At 39.1% G+C, this 20,776-nt stretch overlaps 1 protein-coding gene across 1 annotated transcript in view; it reads right to left on the reverse strand.

The window, feature by feature from the left end:
- Positions 1-20,776, reverse strand: part of LOC147386615 (ethanolamine-phosphate cytidylyltransferase-like) — a 59,699-nt gene that overhangs the window by 22,176 nt on the left and 16,747 nt on the right. The window contains exon 4 of the mRNA XM_086422223.1: positions 11,144-11,215. Within this exon, the coding sequence (XP_086278349.1) occupies positions 11,144-11,215 (72 nt within the window). The remainder of the gene's footprint in view (positions 1-11,143; positions 11,216-20,776) is intronic.

A 20,776-nucleotide genomic window follows, 5' to 3' on the forward strand; every position in this document is an offset into this window, starting at 1 on the left:
TCATCAATGTTGCCGGCCCAATCGACGCCGGAGTACCCAGCAATAACATAAGATGAATCAAATGGATAACATAAGCCATACTGGGAAGTGCCAGCCACATAACGGATGATTCGTCTAACAGCCGTTAAATGCGATTCCTTAGGATCGACTTGATAGTGGACACAGGTTCCAACAGAATAGGAAATGTTTGGCCGACTGGCTGTCAAGTAGAGAAGGCTACCAATCATACTCCTATAAAGGTGCAAATCCACACTTTTACCAGACATATCTTTAAAAAGCTTGAGTGTGGTGCTCATTGGGGTGTGGTGAGTTCTACCAGATTGAAGACCGAAACGATTTACCAATTCATGAGCATACTTAGTCTGAGAAATAAATATACCATCCTTGAGCAGTTTAACCTACAACCCTAAGAAGAAGTTGAGCTCACCCACCATGCTCATTTCAAATTCAGATTGCATCAAGTGGGCAAACTTGTGGGCCATCTCTTCATTAGTGGAGCCAAGCACAATATCGTCCACATAGATCTAGGCAATAAGGGTATGACCCTTGACCTTTTGAACAAATAGTGTTTAGTCAACACTGCCCCTAGTATAGTTATGGCTGATCAGAAATTGAGTCAATTGCTCGTACCAAACACGAGAGGCTTGTTTAAGACCGTAGAGTGCCTTTTTAAGTCTTAAGACTTTGTGAGGATTTTTAAGGTCAATGAAACCTTGGATTGTTCAACATAAAGTTCACCATCAAAGATGCCATTCAGAAACGCACTCTTAACATCCATCTGAAATAATTTGAATTTCATGGAGCATGCTATGGACATCAAAATCCGAATCGACTTAAGCCTGACAACAGGAGTAAATGTTTCATTAAAATCAACACCCTCAATTTGAGAGTATCCCTGATCTACAAGACAACCTTATTTTCGGACAACATTGTCAAGTTCATCGGATTTGTTTTTGTATATCCATTTGGTTCCGATGACATTCTTATCAGATGGTCTTGGTACTAAGTACCACACCTGATTCCTAGTGAACTGAAGAAGTTCCTTTTACATGGCTAGAAGCCAATATTCATCAGTGAGGGTTTCATCAATATTTTTGGGCTCCATTTTGGATGTGAAGCAAAGATGACTATTCAACGTCTCAAGTTGTCGTCGGGTTTTAACACCGGTACTAGGGTCTCCAAGGATTTGATTGGCGGGATGATCCTTGATGACAGGTAATGTTTCTGGGACCTAAGACGTCGAGGAAGGTGACGGTGAAGCAAGAAATACTCCCTCGTCCTCAACCTCGAGGTCAGAGGGACCATTGTCCTGAATGGGTTGATCATCGATCACCACATTTATGGATTCTTGGATGGATGACATCCTTTGATTAAAGACTCGAAAAACACAATTGCTTGAGGAATATTCTAGAAAGATTGCTTGATCGCTCTTCAAATCGAATTTTCCCAAGTGTTCATGGTATTTTAGAATATAACATTTACTTCCAAAGACTCTGAAGTGCTTGACACTAGGAGTTTTGCCATTCCACAGTTCATAAGCTGTTTTGTTTAAACTTGCTCGAAGATATACTCGATTGATAATGTGGCAGGCAATATTTACAACTTCGGCCCACAGACTTTTGGGAAGATTTTTACTATGAAACATGACTATAGCCATTTCCTGAAGAACGCGATTCTTCCTCTCAGCAACTCCATTCTGCTGAGGGGTCTTAGGAGCTGAGAATTTATGTCGGATTCCATTTTCATCATAGAAATGTGTGAACCGACCGTCCTCAAACTCCCCACCATAATCACTTATAATCCTACCTACGATAGATTCTTTTTCTATTTGGATACGCTTGATAATCTTTTTGAATTCATCAAAAGTGTCAAATTTTTCTCACAAAAACGACCTAGGTGAATCTAGAATAATCATCAACGATCACCAAGAAATGTCTCTTTCCTCCTAGACTTCTAATTTTAGTGGGACCCACAAAGTCCATGTGTAAAAGAGCTAGGAGTTTTGAAGTGGCAAGAATTGTCTTTTTGTGGGTACTTCAAATTTATTTACCAATTGGGCACTCAACACAAACATCTCTTGCTTGTTTACCCAACTTGGGTAATCTTCTGACCAAGCCTTTTGAGGCAAGAAGAAACGAATTCTTGTAGTGAACATGACCTAGTTGTTGATGCCACAGCTGGACTTCATCAACTTGAGCCACATTGCTCACATAAGGGACGGTGGTTTCTCCTGTGTTTTCGATAACATAATAGTTATCAAAAATGCGAATACTTCTCATAATAACTTTGCCATTGGGGGTTGAGATCTCGCAAACTTCACGATTGAAGCTCACCTGGTGATCTTTGTCACATATTTGGAATATGCTACGAAAGTTATGTTTCAAACCATCAACACATAGCACATTTTCCACCGTGGGCAATCCTGAACCACTGACGATTCCTCTTCCAATAATCCTGGTCGTACTGCCATCACCAAAGGTAACGGACCCTTCATCAAAGTCAACCATGTGACTGATTTGACTTCGATCACCCGTCATGTGTCGGGAACAGCCGTTATCAAGATACCATCGCGCAACATTGCCAGCCTTGAGAGTTGTGTGAATTACGAGGCACTTGTTGTCCCCATTATTTACTTTCCATTGTAGAATTGTCTTAAGGGGTTGAGGATTATGTTTAAAAAGGGAAGGAATTTTCCTTTTTGGCTCTGCTTTCTCCTGGACAGATGAGTTCCTCTTAGGGGACCTACTTTTCTTGGGTGATTTTTTCTTTGGATACCTTCTGTCATCTTGATTTCCTCCACTTGACTTAGCAAGTTCTTTAGCTTTTAGGTTCAGGCGAGCGATCTATTTGAAGAGTTCCCCAATATTATTGTTCTGCTTGAGAGGTGATGAATTTTTCGCTCCCTTCCACTTTGGAGACTCCTCTTTCTTAGCATTTTCAACTTTGTTTTGCAGCAGAAACTTCCTTTCATCATGCTTCTTTTCAACCGATTGGGATTTTCCAATAGGGACCTGTGAGGTTGTTTGGTAGATGGTATTGAATTCTATGCATTCAAATTTCATGTAACCCGTTCCACCACAGAAGTTGCATATGATGACTTTCTTGGAGTTCTTCTTAGTGTTAGATGATTCTTCATGAACAAACACAGTAGAAGATGGAAGTGATGTAGAAATATACCTATCATAACCCAACATTCCTTTATCTCCATAAGGTTTTTGAACTCCTAGAAGTTTTTCTAACTACAAACTTCCTTGAGTGTAGTTACGCTCAAGTCTAGCTTTTTTGCTTTTGCAACTCATTGACGTCAAACTTGAGAACTTTGTTTTCATCACGAAGATTTGATAATTCTAAGTTTTGACAGGCTATAGTGGAGTTTGCCATAGTAAGAAGAATGTTTAATTGTTGAAGATTTGAGAGCATTTCATTCTTCTCATTCGTGGCTTTCTCAGATATAGAGTGCATGCTAGACTATCTCTCTAAGGTTGTTGCAAGTTGAATTTTAATGTCTTCTAATTGAAGCCCCAGGGAGTGTTTTGCCTTACTAACTTGATCATATTCAGCGTACCACTGTTATTTTTAAAGTTTCTCAGGACCATTTTTCTTAGTCAGTTTCACATGACTAACGAATAGTTGATCGAATGCTGACTGAAGTTCGAGTTCATTGTCATCAACACCTTATCTTTTCTCATCCGAGGAAGAGGCATCTTTAAGGTGATTCTGATTTTCAAATTCCAGTCCTTCCTCAATTTCATCATCATCAGGGATGAAGGCTGTGGTGGAGGCCATAAGGATTCGAATGGTTTTGTAGTCCTCAGAATCCGAAAATCTTTGTTCCTCATTTCTCGACTTATCTAAGTCATCATCCCAAGTGGCTTTTGTAGCCATAGTATTTCCCTTAGGCTTAGGCCTTTGAGGACCTTCAGATTTTGGTTTGGAGGGACAAACGGTGGAATAATGACCTTTTCCGCCGTAATTGAAGCACTCAATGTCTTCCTTGGATTTGGATGAGAATTTTCCTATTGTTGATCGTCTATCCATGGGATAGACTCTTGGGAATTTATTAAATTTTGAAGCAAGCAAGGCCAAGTCCTCTTCTTCAAGGTCATTCTCATAATCTTCCTCATAAGTGATTTTACTATTATCTTTGAAGGAGGATTCGATAGGAGGACATGATGGCCGTTTAGATGGTACCTTGGACGAGGAGGTTTTAAGGACTAATGTCTTCCATTTAAAGGGAAGACCTTCGAGATGGAGCTTAAAGGTTGTAAATGACCCCATGAGTTCCTCAACTGTCATCGTCTCCACATCTCGGTATTCCTCGATTGAGGTGACTTTAGAGGCGAACCTCTTAGGTAAGGATCTAAGAATTTTAGCACAAATTCTACCCTGTGAGACAGACTCCCCCACATAAAATATGGAATTGCATGTCACTTAACCGTGCATAGAATTCCTGGATAGTTTCACTCTCCTCCATCTTAATGTTTTCAAATTAAGTTCTGAGGACTTTGAGTTTAGACTTCTTAACAATATCAATTCCTTCGTGCGCGAATTCTAAGATTTTCCAAACTGTTTCGGCCCACATACATGTGCATATCCTTTAATATTCATCATTGGAAATGGCACTAGTTATAGCATTAAATAGTTTGAAGTTATTGCTACTGTCAATCTTATCTTGTTCGGACCAATTCTTTGATAATCTCGGAACAGTAGTGGAGACACCATTAATTTCTATGGTGTCAACAGGAGAGTCTCAACCTTCCTCTATCATGTTCCACACATCCCTACTTAGGGAGTTTATGTATATCATTTTATTTTTCCAGAAGGCGTATTTAACACCATCAAACATGGGAGGTCGAGTAGAGTTCCATTTCTCAGATTTATACATGATTCAAAGCTGATAAGATTAGCTCAAGGTTGTTAGACCATTCAAGAGCAACCCGTTCTTATACTAATTGAAATTACGGACTTTGTACCGTGTCTAAACCTAAAGGGGGTGAATAGGTTAATTAAAAATTTCGTATTAAAATCACCCCACGAAGTTACGAATATACTAAAATGGATACAACATAGAAATGCACAAAATTAATTTCTTTTGAGTTATAACATACAACATACAATTATAAAGTTGACATTTTATCAAACACTTGATGTGCATGTCATGGCATCTATGTCATTCACGTAAAATCAAGTATAATGCATAATCAGAAAATAGACATAAGATTTATAGTAGTTCGGCAACTTGCCTACATTCACCACCAAGAACTCTTTTCTTGGGTCTTGGGTTTCACAATCAAATAAAGGTTTTTTGTTCACCTTGAAACCTTACACATAATTTTTACCCTAGGACAAATTCAAACCTTTAAGATCGAGAGAGCGACGTTCTCTCGAAATGTGTGGATTTTGTTTCTCGAAAATCCACTAACCTCTAATCTTGTTACGAATCTTTGATTCGAAAAAGAGTTTGGTCTTTTAGAGCTGAACCAAGTAACCACCTTTTGTTAAAGAAAGAAAGTAACAAAATACTCACAAGGACAAACCTAATTAGATTTATTTGCTAATGTCTTGCACGAGTTATCCATGTCCTTGAGAAGTTCTTCAATCCTAGATGCTCCTTGCTTCAAGTGGGTGCTTTGAGCTCCATGAGGTTCACCAATGTGCGTGCAAGCAAGGTAGATGGAAGAAGAGGTTCAGCTGTGGGAAGGGCTGGTTTTAAAAGATTTTCAACTAAGTTTGAGGCTTTCCATGGCTAGAGAGAAGGTTAGAATGGTTTGGAAAGGGGAGGACTTCTTCTCTAAAGCTTCAACCAACTCAAAGAAATATAGTGAAGTTGGTATTAAGGAGAAGGGGGAAAATTCGTGCCTTAACGATAAAAATTATGACCGTTGAGCGCTTGCTAAAGGCGGCACCATCAGATCCTGACAATAGTGCCATCATACACAAGGGTGGCATATTAACAAATTACAGAAATGCCCCCGAATAGTATTTTGGACATAACTTTCAAACAGAAGCTCCGTTTCACATGTCGTTCAGGGAACTGATAAATCTTACTATGTATAACATCCCCAAACTGCCACCAAGGGGTGGGCCATGATAAAAATGGGTGAAATGACCAAAATACCTTTCTTGCCATTTCTGGTCAAAATGAACTTTCGGAAAGTCCGACGACAAAACAGTTTGAAGGTGTACTAAATTTTACTTATATAATAACACCAAAAAAACACCAAGGATAGAAAATGATTTTAGGGTAGTCAAATCTTTAATGTACCCTCTATGACAGTTTTGGTTCCCGAACGATCCGATGAGCGAACGAGTCGACCTATCAATCATCTAAGTATTAAGGAATGGTCTTAAGTGATCTCATTACCTTTTAGACTTTGTGCACACACATGAGAGCTTTTTGTCGAGGCGCGTGCAGTTGAGCAGATTTAATAGAGTCTTCATATGTCTTCAATGGCAAATCAATCCGACACTCAAACATGTGTCTCGGGATTGATAAAATATGGAATTTACAGCTATTATGTTATAGATAGGTTAGGAATACTAATTTTTAATATTTTAGTAGGATTCTAAGTTGTTATGATGGAGTTATCTATATAAGGAGCTCCAAATCCGAAAATTGAAAATAATAAATAAATAAATTCTATTTTTTTCAAAAGGTTTCAGACCTTTTCCTCTTGTGGGTTCTAGTAATCCTACTGGTTGAAAATAGTGATCTTTTTCCTTGTCCATAATCGTGATTTACTTCACGCTCCGCTACGTCAATTGGTATCAGAGCGAGAATTCCTCGTTCATATGGCAACCAAAGACAGATCAAGTTCGACAAATCTCATGGATGATGCTTTAGACCATCGAGTCGTAGCCATAGCAACCTTCGAATCCTTCCAACGAGAGACTCAACGGTCGTTGTAAACTATGCATACCGCAATTTAGCAAGTAACTTAGGTTTTGCATAAGAATCAAATCCAAGGTAATAAACGAATCATACCTAATGATAAAGATCAGCATGTTCAATGACCGAGGGTTATGAATTCGTATGCGAGCCTGTGAAAGTGAGTCTAATGATGAAGAAATTGATGACATAGTTCTTCAACATGATGAACAAAAGGGTGCAATGCAAGATCGAGACTTCTGTATTAAGGTTGATTTTCCTTCTTTCAACAGTCAACTTCATATAGACGATTTTCTCGATTGGCCTTTGGAGGTGGAAAATTTTTTTTATTACATGGATATTGCAGAAGAAAATATAGTTACGCTTTGTAGCTTACAAGCTTAAAGGAGGAGCTTTAGCTTGGTGGGAGCAATTGCAGTTGTCACGGCCTCAACAAGCCAAAACACCAATACAAACTTTGCAGAGAATGAAACAACTATTGAGGACACGTTTCCTCCCTATGGACTATGATCAGGTACTATTCCAATAGCACCAAAATTGTTGCCAAGGAAATCACTCAATTCAAGACTATGCTGCTGAATTCTTTCGACTATTAACCTGTAATGATCTTACTGCAACATAATCACAAGTAGTTTTTGCGTGGATTGCGCGTGACCATCCAAGAAAAGGTTTTGTTACAACCTGTTTACACTCTGAATGATGCAGATCAGTTAGCAACAAGAGTTGAAACCCAATTGGATTGTCCAAGTTTGCGGAATCAGGCCTTTGGGAAGATTGTGACCACTATGACAATATCAGAATTGAAACTAAATCGAGGTAAAGCACTGTTTCGAGGAAATACCTAAACACATGTTACAAATCGAGATTCGGGGAGTAGTCAAGCTAAGTCAATTGCAAAAACCAACACTAATCGTGGTTCATCTTCAAATCCTTATGCCCACACCCACGCACAACTGAATAAGTGTTATTGTTGCAATCAACCAGAACATCGTTCTAACGAGTGCCCACAACATCCAGCGGCCAATCTAGCAACTCATGTTGAAGTAGTAGATGATGTTGAATCGGATCCTGAAGAAGAAGTGAAAGAAGTAGAACAAGAGACTTGGACTCACGAAGACGAAGGAGTTTCTCTCGTTGTTCGTAGGCTAATGTATACACCAAGACAAGAAATCGATCCACAAAGACATAACATCTTCAAGACTAGGTGTACAATCAACCAAAGGGTTTGTGATATGATAATAAATTGTGGCAGCAATAAAAACATTGTGTCTAAGACCATGGTTGACAAGCTACAGTTGAGGACCAAGAAGAATCCTACCCCATACACAATCGGTTGGATCAAGAAGTAGGTGAAACAAAGATAACTGAAAGATGTCAAATTCCATTTTCAATTGGAAAATTTTATAAGGATACAATTACTTGTGACGTAGTTGATATGGATGCCTGCCATATGCTACTTGGTAAACCTTGGCAGTATGATGTAGATTCTACCCATAGAGGCAAGAGCAACACTTTCATGTTCTATAAGGTGGGATTAAAATTATTCTTACCCCCATGAAAGTAGAGAATCGTCCTAAAATTACTAAAGTGGACGGGCAATCATTTTTAATCGTTACTGACATCTTACAAGAGTCCAAGGAAACAGGAAAGATGTATGCCTTAATAGTGAAAAGCGAAGAAGATAAGGTTCTGGAAGTCCCTAAAAAGGTGAGACCTTTGGTGGTTGAATTTGAGAGGATTGTACCTAAAGACCTTCTAGATAGGCTTCCCCTTATGAGAGATATTCAACACCATATTGATTTGGTTCCTGGTGCAAGCTTGCCTAATCTACCACATTATAGGATAAGCGCAAAAGAGTTTGAAATCCTGCAGAATCAAGTTGAAGAATTAATTCGTAAGGGATTGATCAAGAAAAGTATGAGCCCATTTGTTGTCCCAATTTTGTTGACTCCAAAGAAAGATGGGAGTTGGAGGATGTACATAGATAGCAAAGCCATCAACAAAATAACCGTGAAGTACAGGTTCCCTATACCACGACTAGATGAAATGCTTGATATGCTAGAGTGGTCTAAGGTGTTTTCTAAAATAGATCTGAGTGGGTACCACCAAATTCGCATCAAACCAGGTGATGAATGGAAAACAGCTTTCAAAACCAAAGAGGGTTTGTATGAATGGTTGGTGATGCCATTCGGGTTGTCCAATGCACCAAGTACGTTTATGAAGGTGATGAATCAAGTACTCAAACCCTTCATTGGACGATTAGTGGTTGTTTATTTTGATGATATATTAATTTATAATCGCTCTATTAGGAAACCACCATTTGAGATTATGTACAGTCGACTTCCTACTCACACATTGGATTTAATTCCACTACCAAACTTACCTGGCATGAGCATTATAGTAGATCACATAGTTGAAAAGATTATTTCAATTCATGCTAATGTCAAGAAGTAGTTGGAGGAATCAGCTAGCAAGTATAAAGCTACCGCTAATAAACATCGTCGGCTAAAGGTTTTCAAAAAGGGTGATAGGTTATGGTTCATCTTCACAAGGAGAGATTTCTAGCAAACACGTACAACAAATTAAAGTAAAAGAAAATTGGACCATTCAAGATCTTGCGAAAAATTAACTATAAAGCTTATGTCATTATTCTTCCTAATGACATGGCTATCTCAAAGACTTTCAACATACAAGATTTGTTTAAGTAATACGCACCAAATTCTCACCGGTTACCATTAGTTAACTTGAGGACGAGTTCTTTTCAAGTGGAGGGAACTGATGTAGGACAACTGCAATTCTAGTTAGAGTTTTGGAAGGATTTCTATTTCTAGTTCTAGTAGGATTTCAATTTCATAGTTATGTTAAGAGTAAAATTTATTGTTAGTTTCTAATTTTATTTTTTTTTAAATTCATTTTTATTATTTAGACTCTAATTAGAAGTCCTTAGAAGTATCAAAATTGAGTTGTAATTGGATTAGAAAGTTGTTATTATGTTATAAATAAGTGAGGAATACTAATTTTAGTAGGATTCTAAGATGTTATGATGGAGTTATATATATAAGGAGCTCCAAATCCGAAAATTGAGAATACTAAATAAATAAATTCTATTTTTTTTAAAGGTTTCAGACATTTTTCTCTTGTGGATTCTAGTAATCCTACCAAATGAAGATGGTGATCTTCTTCCTTCTGCATAATCGTGATTTACTTCACGCTCCACTACATCAATTTTATTTTTTTGTTTCAAAATAGTTCGAAACTTTTCAAATTTTCCACATCTCAAGGTTTGTCCATAGTAGTAGAAATCTTCTACTTAACACACTGCTCCTCTGAAATCATGTTCTCACCTCCAAAGATAAAATAGTTCAATTTCTAGTAAACAAGAGTTTATCGCAATTTTTAACTTGACCAAGGCAAAGGCTTGAGACAATCATCTTTGCACGTGTAACATAAACGTAACAACTTTACTATGTGTCCGCTTGTAGTCCTTCTATTGTGTATAGTGACTACATCTTCTCTATCAGGAAGCATGAGGTCAAATATAAGATGAAAGACCTTGGCATGAGATGATTTTGGTTATTCTTGGGTTGTGGTGTTATTGGTGTAAGGTGGATGTGGCCTTCAAAGCGGTCTTTTTTTAGAAGTTTGTGTTTTTAGATGGGATGCTTTGTGCTCCCTATAGATCCTTCTTTTGGTTTGTTTTTGTCTTGTATTAGTCTTTGTACTTTGTGATTGGTCATCTCGATCGCATCTTTCCTTTTTATATTAATATATTTTTGTTTACCTATAAAAAATACATAATATTAATTTTCAAATATTCTACTTCCAAGAAAAAATTTGTTGTTTTCTTTAAGATTTATTTCCGTTCCTCCAGCCACATCTAGCACCTCTTATTGATGTGTCACTAGTGACTCCATTGTCTAAACAATCGGGTTATGTTTGATCTAATGTCAAGCAAATTGCATTCCCCTTCTATGGAAACTGAATTTGTGTCCGGTAGACAGTTCTCCAAATCACATCAACGAAATTCCCATAACACATGACAATGACAACGAGTGTGTCAAGCCTCAACAAATCAAGAGTCATCCCTTTAGACATCAATGGTCTAGGAAAGGAAGGCATAAAACTTCAATAGGGACATGTAGCCTAAATAAACAACATAACTCAACCGAAAGCAGGGGTGTTGGGAGATTGACTCGTAAAGAAACTAATGAGAAATCCAAGGACAAAGGAAACAAGCAAGAGTGGAATGTATACCTCTACATGTCCTGCATGAAAAAGATCAAATGCACCATCTATGTAAACTATACGAGCATCCAGTCCAGGGCCCTGCAACCATGAGCATGAATCAATTCACCAGCTAAAAGCAAGATAAATAGGTTGGTCAAAATTGTCAATCAGTTAACGACATTAAAATAACAAATAAGAATGTTCAAGCTCCAACATCTAAGTCAAGAGTGTCCTAAAATTACAATAAAAGACAAGTTGACTCCCTACCTATATAAGATATGACAACAAATAAGACTTTCACAATACCTAGTAAAAAAAATTAGAAAATGGCAACAAATTATGGGATTGTCTACTATAGCTAACTTTGAAGATTGTAGTAATTGAAAAATAAAATAAAAATAGGTGAGTTCTTTATAGAATGCTCTTAGACTAAGAAGTCTATGAAAAAGTTTGTCTCGATACTGAAGCCTAATTTACCACTTTCCAAACTATGGCATTTATATCTCTCATCACAAGCACATAAAAGAAGTTAACATTAAAAAATAAAAGGGAAAATTACTTAATGGTCTCGGACGCAAACTTTTTCTTTCTAATTAGTCCTTGACTTTTAGGGGTGAGCTAAATAGTCCATTTTATAAATCCCTCTTTTCTAAGCAATCCCTAAACCCCACTCTAGACATTTCTCACGATTGAAATGTCGAAAATAACTTAACCATTCAAACTCACCATTTTCTTTAAAAAAAATTGGATTTCTGACATCCCAATCAAGTTTTGGAGACTTCATTCCAATGAAAAGAAATTAAGAAAGAAGGAGAAGCCATTTTCAAGGGTTTTTTCAAGCATTTTGAAAATGTATGTTTTTTACATACATTTACTTAGTTTTTATCAGAATCGATCAAGGATGGTTCTTTTTATTTGAAATCATCTACACAAATCGTTATGTCAAGTTTTAAGTCGATTTTTCCATGTATTTTAGTTGAAAAAACTCGAAAAAACGAACTCGGGTAAATTTTACAATGCCAAGGTTGGCAATTTTTATTTTTAGGTTCAATATTTTTATTCAAGGTCGACAATTTTTTTTAATTATTGTGAACCTCGAACATAATTATTATCCACCTCAACAGTTTTATTTATTGTCGGCCTCACCAGTTTTAATTAGTGTCGAGGTCGAACAATAATTAAAAACAAATTGCCTACCTCGACACTGTAAAATTTACTCGATTTCATTTTTTTTGAGCTTTTCCAACTAAAATACAGGGAAAGATCAACTTAAAACTTGACATAACAAATTTTGTAGATGATTTCAAACCAAAATAACCATCCTTAATCGATTTTGATCCATGAAAGAAGTAAAAGAATTGAAAAACCCTAGCTTCATTTTTTGCTATAAATCATCAAAATAAATGAATAAAAAATACATTTAAAAGTTCAAAATAAGAAGTATATCATTTCCATTCGTCATTCACAAAAAAAAAATCATCGGAAATGATTAGAATCGCCATTGGAAAACCTAAGTATGTGAAGAAGAAGAGAAAAAGGGGTAGTTTCGGTATTTTAAAAATATTAAAACCTAAGATGAGGTTAAGGGACTGATTAGAAAAGAGAGATTTACTAAATGGACGATTTAGCTCACCCCTAAAAGTCAAGGACTAATCAGAAAAAAAAAAAAAAAAGTTAGCATCAGGGACCGTTAAATAATTTTCCCCATAAAAAAAAATGTTTTTTAACACAATTCTAATTGACCTACCCATCATAACTAGAAGAATCGTGTTGGAGTGACCTCAAGCCGGAACCTCATATCGCACTTCTTGACGTGAAAGTGGATAGCAACCATAGATGATTTTTCACTCATATCTCAATGAAAAGCATCTATGGTTCCCATACACTTTCACGTCAAGAAGAGCAATATGTGGTTCCAACCTGAGGTCACTTCAGCATTATTCTAACAAGAATCAAGTTAAACTTTGAACTTGGTGTCTATTTCGTTAAGCCTAGAAATGAAAACATTTCATGGAAATAATTAAATCAATGAGGAAATAATTAAAATTTCACGAAGCAATGGAAATATAGTGGAAAATTTTGTTAAATAGGAAATGAGGAAATAAACATGAAACGCAGTCCTAAACCATCAAACTACAATAAATAATTGTTTGGAGCACGTAAATGAAGATCAATAGTATTTCTTTTACACACTAGCATATGCATTTGAGTCTTTCAACTTACAATAGTCATAGTTATACATGGAAATGATCATAAATTCATCATCATATCACACTACCTAAATAAATGCAAACTAGAATATCATGACACATGGGAACTAGAATACTATAACCACCAGGCATCCTCGTCATCAATCATCATCGTATCTAGGGCACTAATATAATTGTTGCCCAATATAACTATAGCCACTGTGTAACGGCCACATCATCTGTCACCTAGAGTTAGGTGTAAGCTCGCCCCGGAGCTACCCCGGAGCACTCATGTAACAGTATGTAAGGCTCGTTATGAAGCCATGTCAGCCCCCGTACCAGGGCATATCTGTTAGCTTAGGGTACGTGTCAGCCCCGTGCCAGGGCACACTTGTTAGCTTAGTGGCATTTTAGTAATAAGGGAGTATGACCGGCCTCTACTTTTGATGTTCCCTTCTGGAAATCTAGTAAAGACTTAGCATACACTTTGTAGGAAGGGTGTCAGTGCTATCCCAATCCCCGGCCTACACCCACGTTGTTGAAGCCCTTGAAGCCCAGCTCCGTGGAAGTCCCGCGTGTCATAGGATCATCATTTGCTTGTAACGCATCTATTTGCTTTTATAACGCGTTACACCGTGTAATCAATATTATATCAACAAAGTTGCCTCCGGGCTTTATCTCGTGTTGCCTCGTTTACTTGTTTGCTAGCTACGTGTGTGTGGTGTACGATCATTTTACAGGCTTGCAAGTGGATTTGACCCTCTTGCGCCGCACGACCCCGCTTCGAAAGAATAGGGACGTGACAGTTGGTATCAGAGCAGCAGTTGTTTGAGCACAGTAGGTATTCCCCCTAGCTATTCCCCGAGATTCCATTTGGTTCACGCGAACGATGGTAAGAGGAACTACTAGTACCGCGGATCTACCCGCTCCAAACACACCAGCACCACGTACAAACAAGGAACACATCGAGGTATTGGAGAAAAAGATAGGTATGCTATCCGGTATTGTTGATGGTATTGCACGAATAGATGATCGCCAGAGCACGCTGGAGGAAGGATCCGAGACATTCAGAGCTAGAGTGACAGCCCTCGAGGAAGATACCCGAGACAGTCTAGCCGTCTTACAGGAACAGATTACAGAACTCACTACAAAAGTAGGCCTCCTGGTCCACGCCGTCGGTAACGAACGGCCTACCAACAGTGAAGCTTCTTCCTCGCGCTTGCGAGTACCCGAGCCACGTACCTTTGATGGTGTTCGCGATGCGATAGAGCTCGAGAATTTCCTGTTCGACATGGAGCAGTACTTCCGTGCAGCTCGTCCAGATTCCGAAGAGGTAAAAGTAACAACTGCTTCTATGTATCTTGCAGGTGACGCCAAGCTATGGTGGCGGACAAAGTACACCGAGATGGAAAGTGGCCAATGTTTCATCGATACATGGGAGGACCTCAAGAAAGAATTGAAGCACCAGTTCTTACCAGAGAACGTGGAGTTCATTGCCCGCAGAAAGTTGAGGCAACTCCAACATACAGGTACAGTTCACGAGTACGTCAAGCAGTTTTCCGCCTTGATGCTTGATATCCGTGATATGTCAGAGAAAGACAAGCTGTTCTCATTCCAAGAAGGACTCAAGCCTTGGGTTCAAACAGAACTCCAACGGCAACGTGTGGAAGATCTCGCGTCTGCAATTGCAGCAGCCGAGCGGTTGACTGATTATACTCCCGCAGGAGGGAGCCAACAGTATGTACATCCTCAATCGAAGGGTTACTACCAGCAACCTGAGTACACAAAGAAGTCTTCGAATGGCAATAATGGAAGGCATAGAAAGAGTTCCAGTCCGGGATCATCACGGAACTCCTCTCCTTCACAGAGCAGAAGTACCTCGCCAGTCAAGCGTCGTCACAAGCATGGATGTGTTTTGTGTGGTGGGCCTCACAAGACAGTCAAGTGCCCACAGCGAGCCAAACTGACTGCACTATTAGCTTCCCAGAGTGACCCTAGTCACGAGAGTACGAGTGGGCGAGATTATGAAGATTCTCCTCACATGGGAGCCTTGCATCTTTTGAATGCAATGAAACAGACATCTGAGACTCAGAATAGCCGGAAACGGAAGGGTCTAATGTATGTCGATATTGAAGTTGGTGGGAAGACCACCCAGGCAATGGTTGATACAGGAGCTACTCACAGCTTTATTACCCCTGCAGAGGCGAAGCGTCTCAATATCCGGCTCGATAAGGGTTCAAGCCGTATGAAAGCTGTAAACTCCCAAGCCACTCCTATCCAAGGTTCGGCCAAGTCAGTGTCCGTCAAGATAGGTACATGGAAGGGTAAGCTTGATTTACTCGCAGTTCCGCTCGAGTTCAGAGTTGTCATTGGGATGGATTTCATGCGACAGAACAGGGTTGTACCAATGCCATTTGCCAACACCTTGGGCATGCTAGGTGAATGTCCAAGCTTTGTTCCCGTCTCCACAGGCAAGGAAGAGGGAAATTTGATTTCAGCCATTCAGGTGAAGAAAGGGTTGAAGAAAGGTAAGCAACCGTACATTGCTTCCTTGAGAGTTGAAGCCGAAGAAAAGGACCATAGTTCAACTCCCACACCAGTTACACAGGTTTTAGCAGAAGTTGACGACGAGAGAGCGAATTTGCTTCCGAAGACACTACAGCCACGTAGGTCGAATGATCATCATAATGAATTGCTACCTGTTGCCACACCTCTTATAAAGAGGCCTTATGTAATGACCTGAAAATCCTAAAATGTATCTCGAGGAAAAAAAATTTAGATCCGTGCATTGATTTAAAAGTTATCAAATCCTCGAGTTTCGCGTTAGATATTTTACAATAGGTAAATGACACCTTAGAGACGTAATTTGAGGAAACCGATCATATCATTAGATTCGTGTCGAAAAATCACCCGAAATAGAGTATAAGTTTGTCCAATTCGGCATTTGGGAAAAACAATTCCCAAAATGACAAATATGTCCCAACTTAAGTGATATAAATATCTAAATTCTATTAGAAAAATCAGATTTTTCTTATTCTCCTCTCTAAACAAATCTCAACCATTTTCCTTCAATATTTGAAACTCAGATCTACGTTAAACGAGAACGATCCGAGCTTAGGCGCAAGAAGGAAAGTTGTTCCTCTCGCCGAGGGTTACGCGTGGACGCAAAGAAATCCGATTTTCGCCGGAAGAAAATTTTAGAGATTGGCCGGAGGCGATTTTAAAGTTCGTTCAACCGTTGAAATTAGCTTGAGGTAGGTTGCCTTCCCTTCTACCTTCTAGTTATGCAATAATTTCATAGAAAATCCATATGATTATTGATAAATCGATTATTTCATTAAGTTTATACATATTTGAACGATTTGAATCATGTTTGCATGCTTATTTATGATTGGTTTTAGTTCATTTGATGTAATATAATCATTTTATAGTTAATATGATATTTGGATCGATTTTGGTCGAGTTTCGACGAAAAATCAACAATTCGGAAAAGTATCCGAATGTTGAGTTTGGTTTTAATTTGTTTTGTGTTGCTTCCATATAGTATGTATACCCATTTCCTACATTTATTTCATTAAAAACAATTACGTATTACTTTAAGTTCTTTAATAAATAAATAAATAGTTCATTTTCAATTTCGACTTTGAAAAAAATTATTTTTCAACACTTAGTTAAATTTGCATAGATTTCCAGCTTTTATGTCTTATGGTTTTATCTTCGTTTTCGAGTCTTTCTACTCAACCAAAACCATCGAATGGAATTGGTTGATGCTCTATGGATTTCGAATTTCTTTAAAAGTAAAATTACTTTGATAGATATGTAGGAAATTAGATGATAGATTGATCGATTTAATCGATGGATGGATAGAGAGAACGTATGTTCTCGACTGATTGATGGGACAGTGCCTCCAGTTCTACGTAGTGGCCATGCCACGTAAAACGTGATAGATAGATAGAGGGATGAGATGGTTGATGGATGGATATGACAGATAACTGTCACTGGAGGGCACTACCAGATTTTGTTTGTATTTTCGATTAAAAGAAGATATATTGTATACAAAATAAATTATTTTGTTTACCAGTAAAGATTTGTAGAAAACCCATAAAGAATGACGCGTTGCTATGTATCCGGAAGCGGCGAGTCAATCTAGGATAACACTAGATGTCATATGCTCTTCGGTAGTATGGGATACCTTAGAGCATATTACAGCTTATGAAATCCGGGAATTTCTCCTACTTATTTCCTGGGAAACGTTGTGTGTAAAGGCGGTCTCTGTATAGTGTAGAGCTAGGCGGGGTTCACATGCATTGCCTCTTGATAGGCTTCGACGCGAGGGGTCTCCTGGGCTAGTTAGTGATCACTATTAGTCTGTAGTCGTCAAACGGTCGACCTCACCGTTAGTTGAACTCAGTATTGGGTTCTTGGTCAACGGCCAGTCTGAGCCGGATAAATGGTCATCCAACCGTGGTATGCTAGACCGGCCACAAAATCAGATTAAACGATGGGATTCCACATCGGAGGTTAAGTTTGGAATATCGTATTGCCATAGCCGAGGCGGTTATATCGGCGTGTTCCTTTGCTCTCTTATCGATTACACCGCCGTGTTTTATTATGTATCTTTTTCTTATTTTGTAATGATTGATAGATGTTTTCATTTAAAAGATGCATATGTTACTTTAAATGATAGAAATGATAGGTTGAAATTATTTAACTGTTTATTGAATATGCTTAGACATTTATCGTATGTTACATTATGAAAAACTTACATTATTTAACTGTTCAACTGATTACTCGTGCATGTATGACTCGTTGTTAGAACGGCGTTCATCCTGCTGAGTAACATTCCCCTGTTACTCACCCTATCCTTCCCCTTTCAGATTATTCAACTTTTGAAGAACCGTTCTTTGAGGAGGTCTTCGAGGAAGATCAGATTGATGTCTTGCCGCCGCCATGTCTTTGAGGACTAGTAGAGGATCTTAGCGGTTTTTGGTTGTAGATAAGAAACATGGTAGTTTAGAAATTTTTGTAACCTGATGAATTATAAGATTAAAGATCTTGACTTATATCAGTGTTTGTCGATTTCTTCTGTTTACTCTAGACTCTCGTATAGATGTTAGTTAAATGTTTATTCCGCTGCGTATATTTTCTTTTCATAAGTATTATTATTTATGAATGTTCTGTCAGATTGTGTGATTGATTACCTCACACCTCGAGATTCTAACCGATGAATCATAGGGATTCGTGTTGGGATTTTGGGGCGTGACACCTTACAGGATGAATCATCCAAGACTAGCTGAGTTGAGCAAGCAGCAGTATGGGTCTTCAAGACTTTGTATCGATTATCGAGCAGTGAAGAAGATCACCATCAAGAACAAGTATCCTATCCAGCAGAGTACCGACTTGTTTGATAAGCTTGGGACAGCCAAGTGTTTTTCAGAGTTAGGTCAGAGATCAGGTTACTGTAAGATTCAAGTTGCCGAAGAAGCCCCTCAGCCATTTAGTCAGAGTGTCAGCAAGAATTGTGATGTACCTCAGAGTGTTGTCAGCGTCAGAGATTCAAGAGTAACAGGGAAGTTATGGAACGGACCATGCAGACTACTTAGATTCCAGCTTGATTTTCCGAGCAGTGTACATCATCAATCAGTTTGGCCAACGGAGAGATTCAGTTCTGCGTTGGAGTATTTTAGGCATCTTGCCAATGCCGATCATCAGAATTGGGCGAATTTGTTCAATTCCACCATTCAGAAGAACTCTTCCTCCAACAAGAGTGCTTTTGAACTTATATCAGGCCAACAGTGTTTAACTTCTCACACTATTATTTCAGGCTACAGGAGACACAGTCCAAGGACGTACAGGTTTGCTAAACTCTGGTTACCGTACAGGTTACACAGCATCTACTCTGTCATCCATGCAAGAAGTCTCAAGCCGTACCAAGCAGATCAAGGAGATCCCGCGCGCAGCATTCCAACACGTACCACTTCTCATTCAGCTTTTCAGCCAGAACGTGTTGTCGACAAAGTTCTTGAAGACGTCATTTCAACAACAGTTCCATCCAGCAACAGCAGCAGCAGCACGTGGAATACTTCGTCACACAGGACATGCCAGAATTTGAAGCTACACAGGAGAGTGCAGAGAACCTACAACCTTTCAAGCAGTCGATTGAAGAGTTTGCCAGGTCAATGCGACGAGGACGTCTGCAGAATAAGTGGGGGAGACTGTAACGGCCACATCATCTGTCACCTAGAGTTAGGTGTAAGCTCGCCCCGGAGCTACCCCGGAGCACTCATGTAACAGTATGTAAGGCTCGTTATGAAGCCATGTCAGCCCCCGTACCAGGGCATATCTGTTAGCTTAGGGTACGTGTCAGCCCCGTGCCAGGGCACACTTGTTAGCTTAGTGGCATTTTAGTAATAAGGGAGTATGACCGCCTCTACTTTTGATGTTCCCTTCTGGAAATCTAGTAAAGACTTAGCATACACTTTGTAGGAAGGGTGTCAGTGCTATCCCAATCCCCGGCCTACACCCACGTTGTTGAAGCCCTTGAAGCCCAGCTCCGTGGAAGTCCCGCGTGTCATAGGATCATCATTTGCTTGTAACGCATCTATTTGCTTTTATAACGCGTTACACCGTGTAATCAATATTATATCAACAAAGTTGCCTCCGGACTTTATCTCGTGTTGCCTCGTTTACTTGTTTGCTAGCTACGTGTGTGTGGTGTACGATCATTTTACAGGCTTGCAAGTGGATTTGACCCCCTTGCGCCGCACGACCCCGCTTCGAAAGAATAGGGCCGTGACACACTGGCACATGCAACCAAACCAGTTCCAATAATCTTGAGCGTATGGCCCATACTTTTATAGATGAACACCAAGAATGCTCCCATGAGTGGGTGCTCGAAGTACTACATTGCCATTGTCAACAGCACCTCCATATGTGCACAATAGAAATCATGAGGTCCATAGTGAACCTCAACCCCCAAAGTTGAAGCCAATGGGTGGTATGGCATAAAAACCAACTCCCTATCAAGATGAATGTAATTGTGTCTTAGCTGTGACCACAGACACCACTACCAAAAACTAAAGTATTCCAATGCCCCTAAAACTTGTTGACAATAGCTCCAACAAGAATGATGATCATCATTGTCTCTGCCTCCCTTCACTCTCAGTGTTGTTTGCACCATCCCCACCCTCACTCCTATTAGTGATGTCATGGGTGAGGACAACGTTAAATTAGATTTCTCGACAAAATGTGCCTCATCTCACATAGGCAATCAAGGCATGTGGCCATTACATACTAACATCTATGCTCCTCTTAAGTTCAATCGGCGAAGTTGGTCTATCACATGGCAAGTGCAAAAAAAATGTTTCAATCTCTTTAAACCACTCATGTGGTGGGATATCCTCACCATCGTTGTGAAGACCCATCCGGAATATTGCGTTTCTCAAGGAAATGTTTCGATAAGCACGTGAGG

This window comes from Akebia trifoliata, chromosome 14 (genome assembly GCF_017979445.1).
Source record: "Akebia trifoliata isolate Shusen 1 chromosome 14, ASM1797944v1, whole genome shotgun sequence".
NCBI classification, from domain to species: domain Eukaryota; kingdom Viridiplantae; phylum Streptophyta; class Magnoliopsida; order Ranunculales; family Lardizabalaceae; genus Akebia; species Akebia trifoliata.